This window comes from Dreissena polymorpha, chromosome 8 (assembly GCF_020536995.1).
Source record: "Dreissena polymorpha isolate Duluth1 chromosome 8, UMN_Dpol_1.0, whole genome shotgun sequence".
NCBI lineage: Eukaryota > Metazoa > Mollusca > Bivalvia > Myida > Dreissenidae > Dreissena > Dreissena polymorpha.
In genome coordinates this window covers 2,961,901-2,984,008 of record NC_068362.1, presented here as the reverse complement: position 1 = coordinate 2,984,008, position 22,108 = coordinate 2,961,901, and the positions used below count along the sequence as shown (strand labels likewise).

Below are 22,108 nucleotides of genomic sequence, written 5' to 3'. Positions count from 1 at the left end.
TCGTCCACTCATCCTCAAAGTAGCGCACTTGATTACCCACTAAATGTCCAGTTGCTTGTTGCTGATGCATTGTAGCCAGTTGTACGCTGGACATCAATTTTGTACAGCTTTCGCGACCTTCATTGGTCATAACGAATTCGCTGCTGTTCACAAACGCCGCTATGTCACTTTCAAGCCCGTTCAACCGTTGGCCGAACGTTTTGAACTCTAAAGACGCCGATTGTTCTAGTCGATGGTACGGCTTGGTTGCACGTTGCTTACCCTTACTCTTGCCAGTCGAGGTTACGCCACTGCCACTTGGAGCATCCGTTTCTTCAAACTTTGGCAGTCGATGTTTGTAATGCGCCATGATTTTAAGTCAATGTTTTCTCTTGGAATGTCAACTCACGAATGATAACTATATGCATAGCTGTCCGGGCATTATGACCTGAACAATTCCAGATTCTTAGAATTTCGAAAACTAAATTGTTTATATGACGTAGGTTTGACGACATGCTCGATGCTTTCCATTGTTAAAGGGACAAACCCGATTAGCTTATTTCGACTATGTTTTGCGAGTATAGTACTGGTATCACGAAGAAATAGAAAATACATTTCCAACCACATATATCAAAATGTTCGGCAAAATAGCGCCTACAAATTGATATACAAATATTTTGGTTATGTGTACAATTGTTCTTGTAAATTTGAAATATCATGACAATTTGCGTTTGGACCAAAATATCTTAACTCGCGCATTCGATTTTGTATAAACCCATAGTATCAGTGTGTGCGCATAGAAATTTCTGTTAATCTGATGAAAATTTTATTGAATTCGTACAACGGGTTCTAAAGATATTCGACTTAAATCAGTCGCGAGAAATACAATTTTCTATCGTCGATATGTTACTATCCCTTTAAGTTGAAAGATGAGATTTTTCAAATGACGTATTGAATCTGCACTTGATGAACTCGCTGTACTGTATTTTTTCATGACACGCGATTTTGGCTGTAAAATTTCGACGGGGTATTATAGAGTCGTTTTTGAAAATATGCAATTCATACGTTATGATAGCATTTGTTTATGATTATTTATAGCCGTTATGTAACAATAAACGAAAAACACCGATTCGCTTATGCCAGATTACACATTTATTTTCATGTTTATCATAGCATATAACAGCTGTTCGGTATTGACTCGTTTTTCACACAGACAATTTTGTTTTGTCAAGTTGAAGAATTGCGAATAAGCAAGATACTTAGTAAACGTATATGGTTTGAATTTTCACTAGCGCGTAAACTCTGTTGAAATTTGTAAAATGTATCTAGCACTTGAGTAAGATAATTTTGCCTTAGTTTTGTTGTAACATTCGACGTTTTGTATTCTAACAGTATGAGCGCGCATGTAAGTTGTTTTCAATTTATTACTGAAAAATAGTGTTACAACTATAATCCATTTTAGTCTATAGTATTAGGCTAGCTGTGCCCTGATTGTCCCTTTGATGTTTGATCTACAAAGTGGACACTTCTCAAGTGAAGTTATGCATTGACCACAGACGGCGAAGTGCGAGCACGGAATGATGATGATGGAACATTGCTCATCCAAGCACACTTTGCATAGAATGTTGTTAGACATTTGCATATTCTCTTCAACCATAATTTTGAGATCACTGGGACTCTTGATGTCAGTATCAATGCCAAAAGATGCGCCGTTATCATGTTTCATCAAAGTTGTTGCACAATGTTCATTTGATGAATTGTTTTCTTCTTCCAAATATTGTATAGCATTGCATAACTCATGTTCGTTTGACTCTGTTATGACGCTTTCAATAAACGTGTCACCCTTGCATTGTCGCACATGCACACAAAATGGAAATATTTCCGAGTGCTCCTCCCAAATATCTGTTCGCGTACCGCGCGATGGAAGTTTCACCAAACAGTGAAAACACCTAAGACAGTCGCTAGATCTGTCAAAGAAGAATCCAGCCATGGCTATATCCGTGTTAGATATAGTTTTGTGAGTTCGTCCCTTCCAGCTTTTCAATGAGCTAATCCTTTTATATAACATGTTTTGGTTCCGATTTCGTGCCCTTGTGTCCAATATTACTCCGATATTTTTGCGCAGCACCCGACAAATTTCTTCGACGGTGTACTCTTTGCCATCCATCTTTATTTTTTTGCAAATCATTGTGCTCTGGATCGGTACACGTGACGCCCTTGTCGTTGAGTCATCGCTAGGACAGACAATATTCGCTAGGAATTCTTTCATATCAGCCGAGTTATCATTGCTTTTACGTGACATGTTTTTGCTTCGAAGTTCAAAACGATAATAACATGTTTGACCACATTTGAGGTCTATCCATGCATTGAGATTAGACATATTATGTTTGAATACAAAGCAACATTTGAACAAAAAACAAAGACAGCATGTGAGTTGTTTTCAATTTATTGTTCAACTTTTTACTTACAACAATAGAACTTCTTTGCCATAGCCAAGAATTTTTCTCACCAACTCCCAATCAACAACAATAGTGTTTTCAGCTTCAACTAATGATTTCAGTAACAATTTCATGGTTTCATTTTTCTGTCGTTTCCAGGATCGGAGAATGTGAAAGATTTTGTAAACTCTTGACCCATCGACATCCATCTGTTCATTTATGTTTAGATACACCGGCAACAATTCCCATCCTTCGCTAATACAAGCTGATATGTTGGCAATTTCCTTGTCAGTGGGTATTGTGTTGATCGACATGATTGTGTGTTATGGGAGAGAAATGTTACGGTACTCTATATACCCTTTTTTCACAAAACTGTATACAATTTCTTCAAACCATTTCTAGCAAATCTAAAATGTCAAGTAATCTATCTCAGGAGTAACGTTATCAAACATCAAATACCGAATTCAACAAATATATAATCATATATGCTCAAAAAACATATCACGCTTTCAAATATCGTATCTTGTAAAATACAGTGAAACTAGGTATCTAGTCAACAACCGCAATCATATGCTACGAAAATCAGTTTCATCCGCGCTATGAGAAAAATCATATATCATCATCATATTCATAATCATAAACATCATCATCATATTTCATCATCATAATCATAATCATCATCATGCAAAACTCAGAACCAGCAAAACACGAGCAGCTTTCAAATATCGTTTCATGTGAAATGCAATGTAGCAATGTATTTTGTCAACAAACACTCGAGAGCTTTCAAACATCGTTTCATATGAGAAACAATGTAGCAAGGTATTTTGTTAACAAACACACGAGCAGCAACTCGAAATCGAGCCTATGGGTATTTGGTCCCGCGATAAAATTAATTGCGTAGGAGTGTGAATCATTTCAGCGTTGGATTGCTATTGCATGCCTATTATCAGCGAATGCTTAAACGTTAAATTTTAACTGTGCTAGTTATAACGTAGATTTGTCAAATAGTTTTACTACATACCGATTAGCGAAAAATTGCTGGTACATTTTAATCACGTACTCAATGTCAATGTGTTGGTTCATTTTTATCATGAGTGTAGCAACTCAAAATCGAGCCTAGTGGCATTTGGTCCCGAGATTATATTGACTGTGTAAGGGTATGAATATTGCAACTGAGCAGCGAGTATTTGTGTTATAACCAAAGCCGGGACTTGCACCCAGATTTCTTCTCCCTCAAAGAAGGAAAAGCGTTCTGCTTTGAACTACTTTGGTTTTGTAAACACGTTTCATACAAGCTACATGATCAAGAGGTGTCACTCAGCGTTTGTACGGGCTTGTGACCGTTCTTTTCACAGCGAAATGAAAAGAGCCGCTTTACCACCTTGCGATATGCAATACGGACTAGCATAATAGCAAATATAGCAGTAGCTTTTGTCACACATACATGAAGAAACATTGGCCTTTCGGCAATGGCTAAACCTCAGAAATCCCATTCAAATAGATATTTTTCACATTTTGCAGAAATGTTCTGTTGCATAATTTCTCAAAAATATCCTAAATCAGATAATATACAATAACACGTGGACATCTGTTCCAGTATCTTGCAAGACGAATAACTATTAGTGGAGCTGTAACATAGCACAACCTTAGATATGCTACGGCCTTCCAACTGTGTTATTTTACCAAATATGTTAGATTGATCAGACACGACAGATTTTCATACCAACTACACGTGAACAAAACACGTTCGTATCAAACTGCAAAATTGCATTGTAGTGTTTGCAGACCACCTGCTGCTGAGAATTGTCTTCTACTATACAATACATACCAATCATGACTACATCTCACGCCCAAATCAACAACGCAAGCTATCGACAACCTCATCTGTGGTGCTAACATAGAGATATATTATAGCGTATGTTTAACCCGTTTTGTCGTGATACGAATTTAGTCGCATGTGCCCGTTGAAAGCATGTGTTTGTGCCTACTGATTTGAAACATCAACACCTTTACTATACATTGCTACACACCAATCTCGACTACATTTCACAATCAAATTAAACATACAAGCTAGCTAGCGACAAGCTAAAACGTTTTAGCAGCGTTGAAGCGACACTGCTTTCCAAAATATTCAAGCAGGTGTATGAATGTGCTTACAGGTCTGTAACATTGATGCTACTATACTATATATTACATCTCACAACCAAATCATAGCGTTGAAGCGATACTGCTTTTCAAAATATTCAAGCAGTTGTGTAACTTACTGTCGTTTCAAAATGAGAACATTCGAGTTGTTGAGTTTCAAATACGGTTGTAGACTGTAGTGTAGCGTAAGGTTTTTAATTGGGATTGCTTTGCAGTATTTCAAAGTTAATGACCATACATTGAAAGTCATAAAACTGCGTTTAGGGTTTTTATCAATTGTGCTAGCAATTCTGAGAATGTCATGAAAGTCTCTCAGACCGATGTATATACTTTTTTTCATCATATCACCTCATATCGAAAGTCAAAATAATATCCTAACGTCATTTATGTTGTGTGTTTTTATTCGTATATTCTACAACCTCAATAGACGTTCCTCATTGAAAGACAAGTTATACCAATAACGAGCCGTTGTACAAAATGTGTATGCAGTCAAAAGCGAGTAACTGCTTTAAGTTTACGAGTCACTCAATGTTAGTTTCAACACGAGTAGTTCGTAAGGCGCAATTAATGTTCAACGCAACATTGAGTAGCATAGTTTGTGTCCATATGGCAAATATCTTATAACGGTTAGTTGTTTATATAGTTTTTTTATCATTTCACCTCAAACTAAAGTTTGAAAGTTTTTTTGCTTTGTACGATTGAAAGCTAGTGGTGTCACTCGGCGTTTTCACGGACTTGTGACCGTTCCTCTTGTCTGAGTACAAGAGAAGTCGCCTTCCCACCCCAGCCCTAGCAGACTTTGTGCATTGAAGCACTTAATAGAAATGTTATTGCTCGGTCATCGGTCAGGTTCGGTCAACGCGTGCCTGCGTTTCTGAGAGAGCCAGATTAAGATATTTCGTGTCACCGTACGAAAATACCATGGTGTCGCATAGCAAAGCACAGGCATGTCACCATGCGTGCCTACCACCCTTCCAACAGCGCAACAATGTGGTGTTGAAAGGATTCCCAGATAGTGTCGAAAGTATTGACGGTCATAACGGGGACGAGTTGCTTTATAGCGCCTCATTTCGTATTGACTTGCAACCCCGCCCTAGACCGCTACACAGCTAAATGGGCAGGACTCCATCTGACTATCAATCTCAGCGGTCATAGTTTTGAAAAGCGTCTGCTTGTTAATTGTTGGTATTTTGGTACTTGGAATCTCTTGTGCCCAAGTAGACTTAAAATTGGTTTTATAGATCATGCAATCATTAACTGGTTGGTAGCCTTATCAAATGCAATCGCGTCCTCGGACTCGCATACGCATCGACCCACGTCAGGTTCTAAAGCTTGCGGGCAATAATGAGTGTCCCTCGCGATAGATTGAGGAGCCTTGCCAGAGTATAACGACTGCATGGATAACACATGTTAGAACCGAAAACCGAGGCGTTTCCCCTCAAGTGCTATCGGTTCGCTTCGCAACTTGTGGAGTCGGTCTATTGACACCTACATACCTCGGTCGCCCATACTCAGTTAATTAACCGCTGTTGTCTTTCTGCTTGCCAAATAGCAGTCAACGACAACCTTACATTGATCTAGCCAGATTGGAAACTACGAGCGAAAACTAACTCGCCAAAGCGAGTGACCCGCTCCCGATTCGAGCAAAACCTCACCTAAGCACTATCGACCCAAAAAACGCCAGTAACACTGCTCCGTTACTAGGGAGCCTTGCTAGTCAACACAAGTAATTTGCAATCCTGGCTAGAGCAATGAGTATATTCGGACTGGTGTACCACCATGTGATTGTCTGCGTCTAAATTGTTGGTATTTGATACTTAGAGTCTCTTGTGCCAAAGTAGAGACTGAATATTTGTTTTATAAATCAAGCAATCATTTACTGGTTGGTAGTTCTAACAGTGCGTCAAAATAAGCACCGTGAAAACATTTTAGCACCGAAATACCGAGGTGTTTACCCCCAAGTGCTATCAGTGCGCTTCACACTTGTGGAGTCTTAAACCCCTCGGCCGCCCAAACACAGTTAATGACTGTTAATGTTTATTTTTTGTTTGATTTTGGTATTGCATAGTTTAAACACAAACACATACATCAATACATCAATATTGCTGGCCAGCACAATAAAACAAGGAAAAAAAAGGTAGGAGAACAATCTCCTTTATTTTTCATGTAAAAACATAAACATACACACTGTCAACACTTGCCACTTGCAACACCGAGTTCGTTTCAGTGCAGAATGTACACATTTTTCGATCGACACACATTCGCAATGTTACATGGATTCACAAAGTTACATGGATTCACAAAGTTGCACTGATGTCCATACACGGGCCAATGTTCAAGTTATCGGTGCGATGGACCCACGGCAGGGGACAAAAATATATATAAATTGCACTCGTCCTGCAGGACAAGTGCATTAAAATTTTCACTCGTCCTGCAAACACATGCACTTGTCCTTCAAATATGTGTGAAAGAAAGATTGCAAAGGACTGATATGACTAACAATGTTTCCTATATCACTGCTAAAATGCTGCTTACTTAGTTATTCATGCCAGCTGATCACAGAAGAAATGTTAACTTACTTTATTTATGAGGAACACAAAATAAATAAATGAAGACAAATTTGTTTTTTCCTTTTTCTAATGCTTGCGTGCTTTCCATTTCGGATGGTTGAACATCGCTCCTGCCCCCTTTAAAGAACGCTCGTATGTCAGACATTTTTCAGATGAAATTCAGACTGGTTGAAAACGGTACTTCGCAGTAAAATAATTCTTTAAAAAAATCAATAGCCTACTTACAGTGAATGAAGTCAGATGGTTCCCTGTCAACATGGACGCGCAAAGTTTACACCAAAAAGCCAATATTTACTCCGGGACACAGTCTCACATAACAACGCGCACCTGCTGTATGAAATTTACAATTACGATTTCCGGTTCATTCGCGTTCTACTTTCGGTATAGATATGCTTTAAGAAATGATTTTATTTAATGAAAAAGAGTCTTACTGGTCAGAAAATACATATTTTAACATCAGTTTTTTTTTTCACTCGTCCTGTAGGACGAGAGCTTTAGGGAAATTCACTCGTCCTTTCAAGATTTCACTCGTCAATACGAGCGGCTGAGTGGAATTTTTGTCCCCTGCACGGTTTTGTCGCAGCTATACGCCACACGTATGTATTGACTACTCGGTGTCCACATCAAGGTTTGCAAATTGGCACTGAAAATAGAAAAGCAAATTGTGTTAAACAGTAAACGATGAAAGTAAACAGCCTGAAATGATAAAAAGCATGCATGTGTAATATACCATGTATCAAATGAAAAAGTAAACACAAAGTTCTAAAAAAAAACACACAACTCTACCAACTGTTTGACTGATACTTACTTTTTTGTATTGTGTTGCATGTTCAGGCGCCTTGCTGTCACTGCTCGTCTTGCAGTAGAGCTGAAATGAAATAGAAAGCATGATAAGAAACTTTCACTGTGTTTGTACAACTTACAGTTTATGTGCGCAATTTTGCATTTAAGTGTAACATACAGTAAAACAATTTCAACTAATACTCACTTTTTGTTGTGTTGTTTCCACAAAGGCGCCTTGTTGTCACTGCTCGCCTGGTAGTAAACCTGACTCGTCTAGTAGTTGAGAACACTCGTCCAGCAGTAAAGCTAAAATGAAATTGAAAGCATAATCAGAAACTTTTGAATGTGTTTGTACAACTTACAATTTATAAACACAATATTGAACTATAACAGTAAACTTGAAACAAATAACAATTTTACTTACCTATGTTGTCTTCGCTGAAATACAAAAGCCATGTTCATAGCAATCATAGCATATTTACACACAATGAATACAACTCAAAACTTTTAGTAAGAAACTCAGTACTTACTTTGTATTTTGTATCCAATCCCTCTGCTGGCAATCTTCTTCAGTCCACAATCGAGCTGAAATCAAGACTCAATGCATACATGTAAATTTTGCCAAATAACAAACAAAACTGTGAACCAAAACTTTAACTAAACAAAACTAACTTTTCAACTGTTATGGTACTCACCTCTGGCAACTGAAATCATACAGACATTTTGCATATCAAAATACATTTTTAGTTTAAAGATAAGAATGATTTATGAACATTTTACTTACACAAAGCATAAATATAAAAAACATGCTATGATGAAAAAAACAATATGTATACAAAATTATACATAAAGAAACACAATATACTTACCATTGCTGAACTGAAATTGAAAAAAGCACATTTTGTATAGCACAACAATCATATTCAGTTTTTACATGCATGAAGTGTACTTATAACATCTGCCCAACTAAAATGAAAAAGAGCATAGCAGAACAAAAGTTATAAAATATATTTCAATATGCAATTAAAGAAAGCAAATTGTACTTACCAACAGGCAACTGAAATGAAAAAGAAACACATTTTACAATGCAGAATACAGGTCATCAAAACAGTTCAATATAAAAATTAAAGAAAGTTAGTGTACTTACCACAGCCACACTGAAATGTAAAAAACATTAAGCATTGCATAGCAGTATACAAGTCATCAAAACAGTTCAATATGAAAATTAAAGAAGGCAATTGTACTTACCACAGCCACACTGAAATAAAAAAATATATATTAAGCATTGCATAGCAGGATACAAGTCATCAAAACAGTTCAATATGAAATTATAGAAAGTTAGTGTACTTACCACAGGCTACTGAAATGAAAAATACATTAAGCATTGCATAGTAGTATACAAGTCATCAAAACAGTTCAATATGAAATTATAGAAAGTTAGTGCACTTACCAACAGGCTACTGAAATGAAAAATACATTAAGAATTGCATGATAATCAAGACCTAGCTGATCTTGAATCATTTTCTGTTTTTCTTCTTCTCAGTTGTCCAAAAGTCTGCTCTGTAACGACCCACCATTCCAATCTTAAAATAGTTAAGCATAACAAAGCACAACACAAACCAAAAAAGTAGTTTACTTACCTCATATTTTGTGCAGAGTTTTAACAGCCAATTTTCTTCTTGAAACCTGTACTCGTCTCTGTTTTGACCCACTGTGGAACAGTCAGAGCAATGTAAGTCTGAAACATAGAAGGACATAACAACATAACATTCAAACCAGTATATTTGTTTTGACTAACCTCATGGCTAGAGTCGAGACACAGCTGCTGAATTTCTTTTCTGTCACAAGCTGTCAAAACATCTCTGCAACATCTCTGCAATTGAAACCTGAAACAGAGTAAAACAGAGAAACATTTTGCATACAGTATAGTAAACACTTACCTTGTTTAAAGAGCTGAGTTGCAGCAGTGATTCTTTATTGAAATCTTTTTCTTTTCCCTCACTGCATGAGAGACCTGAAAAATAGCATGCAAAGCAAGACACTGTTTGTATGTCTACTCTGAAACAGAGCAAAATAAAGCATACATGGTACTTATAAAACAAACACATTGTTCCACTTACCCTTCTTCAACAGTTTAGTCACAGCAGTTGATATCCTTATTCACAGTTGAGGCTACTATGAGACCTTTTCTGCATGTGAATCTGAAACAGAGCAAAGCAAAGTATGCATGGTAAATATCAAACAAAACACTTACCTTTCTGCAATGCTCAGCTCTGTTCGACTGTCAAATATTCAGGTCATGTCATATCTGAAACGAACTAAATCAAAACATGCATAGTACACAATTATTGATAAAATCTTGAAACAATTGTATGCTTCATAGCTTTGTGTTGTGTTTTTTTTACTATACATATCACAGACAACTGGCGACCACAAAAGAGTACATACATTTTTTGTATTACTCAAACATTGCTGTATTAAGCTCACACTCATGAATACCAACCGACAGAGTTGTTAAATACTTTACAATCCCTGAAACTGTACAAAACAAATCGAAATCAGTTTTCACTCATCATTGTTTATTGAGACAAACTTATTCTATAATACATACCACAGCACACCACTGAAATAAAATTGCAATGTAAACAGCATGCAAACAAATGTCAATCAATATTTAGTAAATATCAACAAAAGCATTTCGATACACAAAGTAAGTGTTCACCATCATAGTACATCATCAGTTAGTTCGACATCCCACGGTTGCTCAAGTGTAAGTACTGGCTAGCATTTACCCCTTTCAGTAAACCATCACACATCAGCATTATGATTCTAGACACAAGCTCTGATAAATTCTACCCTTGCTATCATCGTTCACATAGACTTCCATTTGTTAACAACCGAATATAAATATCAAATGCTTGTACTCACGGTTTGGGAGCTCCCTCCAAGAAACACATCTGTACTGCTCGACATCTGGCCATCCACTGAAACAAAATATTTTGAAACACACATGCATATAAAACGTTTTTGAACATCACATTATAGCAGTACAAATAAAAAAACAACTTGGTCGACTTACCTTGCTTTTGTAGAGTTGTGTCACAGAGGTGGAAATCTTCTTCCATGTGTAAACCAGTGACTCGATTCTGCAACAAAGTAAAGAACACATTGTACACCTCAAATCAATGACTTAAAACTTACCCAACTTTTGTTGAATTGTGGTTCAGCAGTTGCAATCGTTTTTACTCGTGTCCCTTCTATTGGCACCCAGTAGGAAACCATCTATGCATGTGCAATCTGAAACATAGCAAAACACGCATGGTACAAATTAAACTACCACAATTGTTACACTTACCCTGTTTGAACGTTCTATTTACATCACAACAATGTTTCTCTTCTTGAATCATCTTCGTCGCTGACTGCATATACACCTGAAACATACAAGCATGCACAAACATACTATATACAAACTATTTTGTACTCACCATATGTTTGCTTTTCTGTTCATGCCAGCTTTCAAACCCAGCACTGTCAACAGCATCTTTTTTCTGTTCATGTCAGCTTTCAATCCATCACTGCATAAGCACTCCTGAAATGTTTTAAGGCAAAGCATGCATAGAACAAACATTCAGTTCAAAGTACTTACCTTTCACTTTATCACTGCCCTGTGCTCAACTCCAGAAATCATGACTGTTCACTTCAGCTGCCAGACTTAAACTGCCAGCACACATCTGAAAATCTGAACAAAGCATTCATGTTCCATACTGTACTAGCCGTATGATTTTGAGTTACTGACATACTTATCATCCAAAAAAAGAGTACATGAAAATCTAGCAAAAAATAGGTTTTCATCTGTTCACGAGTTATACTCTGAAAGAAACCATGATGATGACAAAACTCACTTTATCTCTTCTTTTGTCAAAACACAAGTGTTCATTGTGAAATTTAACAAACTTACCTTTTCGTTTCCCAGCTCTGTTCAAATGTCAGGTCTACATTTCATGTCAAATCTGAAAAAGATCTACATCGAAAAATGCATAGCACACAATCTGTGTTAAAACAGTAAATGTTTGTTGTATTCAAAGCTCCGTGTATTTTTCACTTTACACATCACAGACAACTGGCGACCACAAACGTAGAAACATTTCTGTACTACTCAAAACATTGCTGTATGAACGCCAACCGACATATTTTTGTTATAGACTTATAGTCCCTAAAACTGTTCAAAAAGAATCAAAAGCAGTTTTTAGTCATAATCTTTTATTGAATTCTATACATAGGCAATACAATCTACAGTACTCACCACAGCCCACTGAAATTAAACATCATGAAATATACATGTTAAGCAATACATTTATCATATTATAGTGCATATCAACAAACGCAATTCAATAAATTTTATGCATTCAGTAAGTGTTCACCATCATGTTACATCATCAGTTCGATTAGCATCACCACAATACATCAACTCATAATACTGGTTAGCATTGAGCTCATGCTATAGCTATCATACATCAGCATTCATAGACACTAAAAATCAAGTAATATCTACAGTACTCACCACAGCACACTGGAACAAAATAGAAATGTTAACAGCATGCAAATACAAGTAAAGCAATATCATATTTAGTACATATAAGAAAAGTATGTCAATACACCATCATATTACACCATCAGTTCGTTTCACATTCCCACGGTAGCTCAACTCTTAGTACTGGCTAGCATTTAGCCTTTTCAATAAACATTCAGCATTTCTAGACACAAGCACTGATTAATTCTACCCATCATATCATCATTCACATCATTCCATACTAAGTGTACAATAACAGTTTTCATTAAGCATCGTTAACTAAAAACCACACATACAAGTTAAATCTGCAATACTCACCACAGCCCACTGGAATAAAATAGAAATGTTAACAGCATGCAAATACAAGTAAAGCAATATCATATTTAGTACATATAAGCACATGCATTTTCATGAAATATGTTTCCAATGTTTTTACATCATCTGTTCGTTTCCCAAAGTAGCTCAGTAAATATTTTGTAACACCATCATCTCTCATCACAACATATCGACACTATATCAGTACTGAGTAATTTATACCCAACTCATTTCACTTCTCTATCAGTACAACAACTCAGCAATAATACGCCAGCCGCTTAAAATCATCATAAATCATCATACACAGTGAGACACGTCAACAGTCAAACACAAAAGTTTGTACTCACGTTTTGTAGAAACCCATCCACACAGCACGACATCTGAACTTCAGCTGACAGTCAATCGATTCACACCACAACACAAATTTAATTGCACACAACTCAAGTCAAAGTCAAGTCGTCATCTCATAACAATAACCTAACACTAAAGTCCACCAGTCATTCAATAACCCGAGTACCAAGTCATATTCTATAACGCGAAGTCAATTTAACTCTCAAAGTACAAGTCAGTAATACTCAAATCTTTTTCATAGTAAAAAATATTTCAAAGTCAATTTTTTTTCAGAGCTCACAAAAACAGGTCTGTCTTCGTCAAAGTCTATCAGTCAACTAAAATTCTTTCATAGTAAAAAAATTTAAAAGTCAAAACTTTTTTTCAGAGAACTTAAAAAACGCGTCTGTCTTTGTCAAAGTCTATCGGTCAACTGAACTTTTTTTGGGCGCGCAATTCAATTTATACTGACGCGACGTCGAAAAAACACATCCTCTCTCTTCGAGAGCCAAACTAAGAATGACAGAAAATCATATTAAAAATGTTTACAGTTCATGATTTGAGTTAACAATTGAATAAGTATTTAATGAAAAATCGTAAAAGCAAACTTACCTTTCAAAAATCCTACAAATATTGACTTTGTGGTGATATTTTTTCATGACCATACAAGCCGAAATAGTCACAGCTTGAATGGGCATAAAAATTGATAAGCACGAGTCCATCAAATCCATCCAGTATTTCCTTCGATTTACAGCAAATCCATGGTCTTCTAGTCTCAAATCTTGTTATGAGGCGTACTCAAAGCAGATTTTCATATTGTGTTTTTGATATTCAATGTTAAAACGACAAAATGTGAAATAGAAAAATATCTAGTCAAAGTTACTAACCTACAGTAGCATTGTGAAATAATCCTAGATCATATAAAATATGTGAGTAATCCATCAAAAATATTCACTAGAAGTAGTGTACATTTAACTCCGGCATTAACAAATCCCCGTATACCCGTTTATTTCTACATAGCCTGAGCAATTCAGGGTTCTAAGAATTTTGAAAATTAAATTGTTTATATGACGTAGTTTTTGACGACATGCAACTCGATAGTATTTTGCGCTGGCTTTATTAAAGAGCAACTATCGCGCTGTGATTTGTTTAACTGTGTTTTGTGTTTAGTGCTAGTACAACGAAGATATAGAAAATTAATATCAAACCACATATATCAAAATGTTCAGCACACTAGCGCCTACACAATGATACATAAATAGTATGGTTATGTGTACAATTGTTCTTGTAAATTTGAAATATCAAGAAAATCTGTGTTTGGACCAAAATATAATTACTCGCGCATTCGATTTTGTATAACCAAGTAGTATCAGTGTGTTCGCATAGAAATTTCTGTTAATCTGTTGAAAATTTCATTGAATTCGGTCAACGGGTTCTAAAGATATTCGACTTAAATCAGTCGCGAGAAATACCATTTTCTGTCGTCGATATGTTACTATCCCTTTAACTTTGTATGATGAGATTTTTTAAATGACGTTGTGAATATGCACTAAGGATGAAGGGTCAAATTTACGATTTTCAATAATGTGTGTTTGTTGGGATATGGTTTTCTGCCCGTTTAACTGCAGCGTTTAACATAAACATCAAGTATGTTACACCAAAATGCGCAGAAATGAATTCCCCATCGCATGATACAAATATCTCAGTACCATATTGCAAAATGAAAATCTTTTATTCATGACAACCCAAGTTTGGTCATTAAACAGAAGTTTTGACATATACTCGTTGATGTAATACAAAAATGCATAAACACACATTGTTCCTCTCTATTTGTTGGTTTTTGTACTGAAAATTTCATCGAAATGTATTCACGCGTTATCGAGAAAGTTAAGTTAAACCTCTTCCAAACAAACACAGTTTTGTGAGCTATTTGCTATTTATAACGTCATTCAGTTAGACTAGATACTTAAAAGTTCAAAATTTCTATGAGTGCTAATGTGTTGTCTTGAAGCATTTTCCTTGTTATCAGACCTATTGTTGAGTATCATATATCAAACCGTGCAGAACAGAATTCCCTATCGAATGATAGCAATTGTTATGTACTTGTTTTTAATGGGAATTTTTTTCATTCTCAGCGAAGTGATTTTCATGCGAAAAACTAAGCATTTTTACTATATGCGTTATTGTTAGCGAAAAATGATCCCCACAAAACTTGATGCTATTATCAGGTTTGATATTTTGGCGAAAATGTCATGAAGATCGGTCAACTAGTTGTATAGAAAACGCGACCTAAACTTTGTACGAAATCAGTGTTCATTTTACAGTACAGAGCGATTGTTCGACGTTAAAATAAAATCTAATGTTCAAGTCCGAAATGTGTTTAACACAAATCCGTTATCGGACTGTATTATTGTTGTGTTTAGACATAAATTAAAGTGTAATATAGCAAAATGCGTGGATTTGAATTTCCTACAAGATTATACCAAAGTGAAAATAAATGCTCTTAATGCAAAAAAGTTTTTTTGTTAGCGAAGTTTGTTACCTTAAATTTCTGATACAAAAGGTCGTGTTAGAACAAAACATGCAAAATAAATATTGTTGCTACTATTTAGTTGAATATTGTGTTGTAAATTTCGTCTTGAAATCATGAGACGTTCTCGAGAAAATGTTATTCCTATGTTCCTAAAAATGTTTTTTTGATTGCTAACAGAACTAACGTTCCAGTTATACATGGTTTAAAGTCAAGTCGCTACCCTGCTCAACTTACGACCAACACATGAAATACAATTCAACATACATGCAAAAACATGCAAACAAACGAACAAGCATAAAATACAAATTCATCTTTTAATTTGTAAAATGAAATTTATTCCACCCAGTCATTCCACTCCTACACACTGCACATTTGCTCAACCTGGATACACATGATGAGCAAAACGTGTGTCCACATGGGACCAAAGTACAGTTTTTCTCTTCCGCCAAGCAAACAATACAACGTTTAAACCGGCTTATCGCCTCCGCAACGGCCCGGGCTATCTCTGGAAATAGACAATATCACCATACATAAAAAAAGACCCAAGCGCTAATTTTTCGGGCGTCTTATTTTTCTGAGAATGAGGCATTTGATGGCTACATGGATTGATATAAAATTTACATTACAATTTTTTGTATAAATAGCGGATGAATGCGTAACTGAGTCTCAGAACGTTTGTTCGCAAACATGTCGTTGTATCAAAAACTTCAAACATTTAAAAACAAGCCTACCCATGTCGGCGTGTTAAAGGAAAACCTGGCTTGCCAAGGGTTCATTTTCGACCCTTGTGCTTTTTACAACCCTATTTTTTACACCGCTATTTTTAATTGAGTTCAATGAGTGGCTTGCCATGCGCGCATTTGCATTTGAAACATGGACAAAGAAAATGTGAAATAAAGGCATCATTTTATTTACAAAGTTCAATATTTGGCAAACAAAACGAATAAGTAAACAAGCATTGTAAACAAACATACCCGCTTCAAACTGAGCAATTTCTTTATTCCAGTCTTCCGTTTGGGGTACCACGAAGTTGGCCATTGTGATTTGAATTACAATTGATTACCATATTTGCCCGGGTCGCTTTATATACTTACGGAGTGGCTCAATATCTATATATAGTCAGGTCCTGACATGCAAACGTGCAGGAAAATGATGCAGGGCAAATTTTGCACGCGTGGCAGACATTCATATTTAAAAAAAACACCCAACTTAGTTCATGTCTGAAAGAATTTTATTAAACGTACCTTTACGACATTTCCATTTGAACCATAAGCACGAAGTAAAACTTCAAAATAGTGACACAAGAACTCGATCTGATATTTTATGAATATTTTTGCGAAATGTACTGAAATCAAATACTTACGCAGCAGTTCAGTGAAGTTACTGAGTGCAAATAAACCGAGCGTCATTTTTGAAGAAAAGTCCACAAAGAGATGAGTATTTGCGAGCAAATTTAAATGCCAATATCTCAACAACCACTGCAGATATTGGGATCAAATTTTTACTATGATATTCAACTTAGTTATGTTCGAAAATACAGTCTTTGTAAAGAAAACTTGTTTGCTTTTTCGTTTGTAGAAACAGTTGAATAGGGTATTTTTTTTTAATGATTAGAAAAATTGTTGGTAATCAAAACGTCATTTTACTCTACGATCACACTATATCTACCAATCACAAATAACGACCAACACATGAAATGCATTTTAACATTTTATTTTACGATGATAATTAACAAACAAGCATATACACAAAGTCAATCTGTCCAATGGATTTTTATCCAGCCTGTAACATCAATCCGGCACATGAAACATCTTTCCCCGAACATCTGCATGCAGCAGTTTTGACAAAAAGTATGCCCACATTTTGTCAAGGTACAGTTTTTTTCGCCATCGTAGCATATTGTGCACGTTTTCAGGGCTCGAATAGCTTCTTCCTTCTCGAGTTGAAGTTCTCCTCTTTGCGAAATCAAAGCCTGTTCCTTCTCGAATTGAAGCTGCGATATTATTCTTTCGCTTTCGCTATCGTGTTGCTCTTTCAGCGCTTTCTCGCGTTTGGACCACTCTGCATTGAAATAGCGCTCTTGGTCATCGACCAAATGTCCACTCGCTTCTCTCTGATAAGAGGAAGCCTTTTGCAAACACGATATCATTTTTGTGCATACTTCGCGGCCTTCCTTCGACATCGCATAGTCGCTGCCGTTTACAAATGCTGTCATCTGACTTCCAAGTCTGTTCAAATGATAGCCGAACGACTTAAAATCCATCGACGCCGATTGCTCTGGTCGAGTGTATGGCCTTGTAGTAGCATGCCGCTTACCCTTGCCAGTCGATGTCGTTTCGCCACTGCCACTAGGAGCATTTGTGTCCTCGAACTTCGGCAGTCGGTGTGCGTATTTCGGCATGATTTAGCGTCAATATTCTCTCTTGGAGTTGCAAATCACGAATGATAACCATAGCTGTCCGGGTCGCCTTAAATACCCGACGGGCTGGTGCGTTTTTACTATATAGACAAAGCATAGTGCTTACATACAAAAGTCTTTGAGTACAATGAATAGCAAATTTCTAACGCGTGGTCGATGTAGGCATTCATACTTAAGAAAAGCGCTGGACAAAGTTGCATGTTTGAAAGATTTTGATCAAACGTACGTTAGCGAGTTAGGTCAGTATCTGAGAAAGACATTTCCAACACTACGCGACGACTGTAAATTGTACATTAAGCACGAAGTAACTATTCAAAATAGACGACCCGATTTCGTTATTCATGTACCAAATGTGAGACCATGTTAGAAAATTCGGAGTTTACATGGAAAACATTCTCAAATAGATTACCTTTGTAACCAAGCGACTAGTGTTGGCATCCTCCGTTGGCATTTGCTTAACTCCCTTATTGATAAAAGCTGGCATTTCCGCATGAATTCCCATGTTAGAAAGCAGCGTTATTGAGTCGCGAAACCCATGATCAACCACAAAGTTCGGCTTTATCCATTCTTTAATTTCTTCTATGTTGTTGCAAAGAATATGATTTAAAATTGATGCGTCGTTATTTTTTGAGTCCGAAAAATATGGCCCTAGAATGCTTACAAAATATCCTGTAGTTGTTACTATAACCATTGGTTTTACTAAAGGACGGCCTTTGTGCACACTGTATGAACGCCGTTGAAATTGAAAATTGGCACTTTTCTGTATATAAATGTACGTACCGTCAATAACTAATATTACTTGATCATTTTTTTCGGCCAGAAGAGATTGAGCTAAAGTCCTTGTATGAGTGTCAATGACATTTTCACGACTGATGTGCTGAAAACCTAAATAGTGTTGAACAAAGTTTTGCATTAACATCGTCCTTACAGCTGCAATTGCCCTTCGTACACTTGATTTTGAAATGCCAAAGAGAGTTGCGAGTAAACTATTAGAGATTCCGGTTTTCATTTTGAACAAAAAAATACCGGTCGTTGTTGATTTCGATCTAGCTGGAGTTTCTCTAATATGCTCTTTCAGCATGCTGTGGAAGTCCAAAAATTGTTCCTTGTTAAGGCCAGTCATGTTTTGAAGATCAATATCAGAGTAATATTCAATATTTTCAAAGGACATTCGTTTAACTGATGATTTAATGGCAAACTCACGCACCGTATCTAAAAGCTCTGTAATTGTTGTTTTGTTTACAAAGGCGTCGTCCATTGATTTAAAGTTAACAAATGTATCTGGATGGAATTGAGACAATGAAAAGTCTAAATGGCACGGGCAGCATCTACTATGAGCAGTTATTAAAATATTGTGCTTAACAAACACTTCTGTTCTTAGTTGTTGTGGCACAACGATAAGTTTTGGCCCAGGCTTCTTACAAATGAAGCAGTACGCGTGGCTTTTCGAGGCTGCTTGAACTCGAAGTCGTACAGACGGCGGACTTCCCGCACAGCACGTACTTTCTTGTCCACCATTTTGGAGACTGGCCTGATGTAACACCGGAAACGGAGCTTGTCGGTACGCAGGTCGCGAACATTTGCCACAAATGAAGTCAGACTCGCTGCTTTCAATCAAGAAAGTTTTTCTAAGATACTTTCTTAGATGCTTGTTGACAGGCCGTCTCTGGCGAACTTTAAGTTTGCATTTGCAAACTATGCACTTGGACTGATGCATCCTGCATTAAAACATATTTCAAATAGAAACAATACACCCCTATTAGTTAGTTCGACCCTATCAGTATTTATAATAAAAGGAACTGTAATTATTGTTTTATGATATTTTTTTTCAAACTGCATGAGTACTTAAATAAACTAAGAAAGTTTACACTTAACAATTAATGATTGTGTGTTTTTTTATATAACTTAAAAATGCAAGTAAATGTCAAATAAAAATAAAATTGGAAAAATATACCTGCTGGAGGCGAGATTTGATCCAGCGTGGTGCACCACTAACTATACCACTACGCCATGGTCTCTATTACATATCAGATGAAATACAACGCTACATCGTAATGGCTGAAAGAAAAAGGAAAACGAAAACCGTACTTGTATCGTTTAATTTTCCTTTAAACATGGTATTCTTTCTTTTAAGCATGTTATTTTACATTTCTCAAACTAATTTAATACGTTTTCATCACTTAAAATCAAAGAAATCAGCATATATTTAAGCGTAACACAGAAATTATCATGTCTAGTATACCTGTCGTCTGCAACGATAGTATCGATACGCATCGCAAGAAAAAAACAGTGTTATTTACAAATAGATTAATGGATTGAAATATTTAGGAGCTTTAATAATTCGACTATAATAAAATGTATGAAAAAAGTGTTTACCTCATTGTCTCATCGCGGTAAATTCAAGAAATCACGCAAAATTAAACGGTTGCTAACAACGCTGTCAACTGTAGTCAGTACAGTACTCTGTTAGTCACGGACTAGTAGAGTTGTTTCCCGTGAAAAAGATTATTTCGGATAGTTATTCTCAGAAACAAAAATCACAATAAACATAAATAATAAACAATAAACATGTGTCGATTAGACTCAATTTTGTTTGGAAAAGAACAACATTGATACTAACGGGAAGTATAAATTTAAATCGGTAATAATTCATGTTTACGTCTGAAGCGGCGGATTTAAAAACACGATAAGCAGTGACAATGTCCAAATGTTTTAAATATTTTCCGCCAATTGCGACACCTTCAAACTTAACCCACTTAAAGAAGTAACATTATAGGTTATATGAACGAAATATCTTGATGTCGCATTTGGCGGAACACATTTTTTTTAGCCTTAACATGTAGCATTTTTGCTAAAAAACAGATTTTTTTGGCATACTGCCAAAAATCAATCATGTTCATATTGGTGAAAAGACGACGAACACAAAAAGTTTCTGTATATATTGTATAAACGAATGTTAGACAACATAAAAACAATGTCAAATAAAGCATTTCATTGCATTTGATTTTTTCGAAAATACAAGGCCAAATAGGCACTTTCGTGAACCTAGTCCTTTCGCCACTTTACCGTACGTCACAAATGTTTAATATTTTCGAAGTTATTTTTACATGTTTTAATTTGGACTTATAACGAAGATTAATGAATTAAAAACCAATGTAAACATGCAGTATTTTGTTATCGGCGGACATTTAAGTAAAAGACGAGTCGGCCTTACCGTAAACAGTCATCATTCCTCCGCTTCAGAGATTAATTACTTTTAAAAAAACCGCACAGAATTATGTTTTTTTTTAAAATTTTTATTTAGTATCTCATCCATAAGTAGAGTTGACTTTTAAAGTCAATTTTGGGAGTGTTTTTAGGTCGACTTATGGCCGCAAATTTACGGTATTTTTTATATCATGTTCGATAGGAAGTTCTTATATCAGTTGATGTGTCATTTTACTAAGACTTAATAAATAAGCAATATTTTATTGTAGCAATGAATCTGGGGTCCGTTTCATCAACGATCGTACGACAAAATTGGAATACGACACATATTTCAAAGACGCATTTTAACTAAACACCAAATAATAATACTATTATTTTTCCGTATATCTATTCAATTCATTGTTTTCTCACATATGGTTTATATTTTGAATGCATATTGCTGAACAGCTTTTATATTTTCAGTCTCCAAAATTAGGTCGTAAATTAAGATTGTCGTACGATCTTTGATGAAACGGCCCCCTGATTCATTAAAACAAACAATTTGCTAACAAGATGTATGACATTTAAACCACAGAAAGCAACACAAACAGTGAATATTAAAAATGAATAAGTAAATGCTGATGACAAGGAAGTTTTTAAATCGGTCAATGTTTGGATGTTAGTCATTTTACTCGGTATGATCTATACAATCATCATTTTTAGTAAAATTACATCAGATTTAACAAATAAACAATACGATACCAAGATGTACTATATTTTACCAGATGAATATTGATAATATAACAAAAATCATATAAACTTAAGCTCTATACTATCGCT

General features: G+C 35.8%; 1 protein-coding gene across 1 annotated transcript in view; it reads right to left on the bottom strand.

The window, feature by feature from the left end:
- The window catches only part of LOC127842896 (uncharacterized), a 45,059-nt gene extending 25,086 nt beyond the window's left edge, over nt 1-19,973 (bottom strand). Inside the window, exon 1 of the mRNA XM_052372704.1 lies at nt 18,492-19,973. Coding sequence (XP_052228664.1) covers nt 18,492-19,799 — 1,308 coding nt within the window. The 5' untranslated portion in view covers nt 19,800-19,973. The remainder of the gene's footprint in view (nt 1-18,491) is intronic.
- Nucleotides 19,974-22,108: the final 2,135 nt, after the last annotated feature.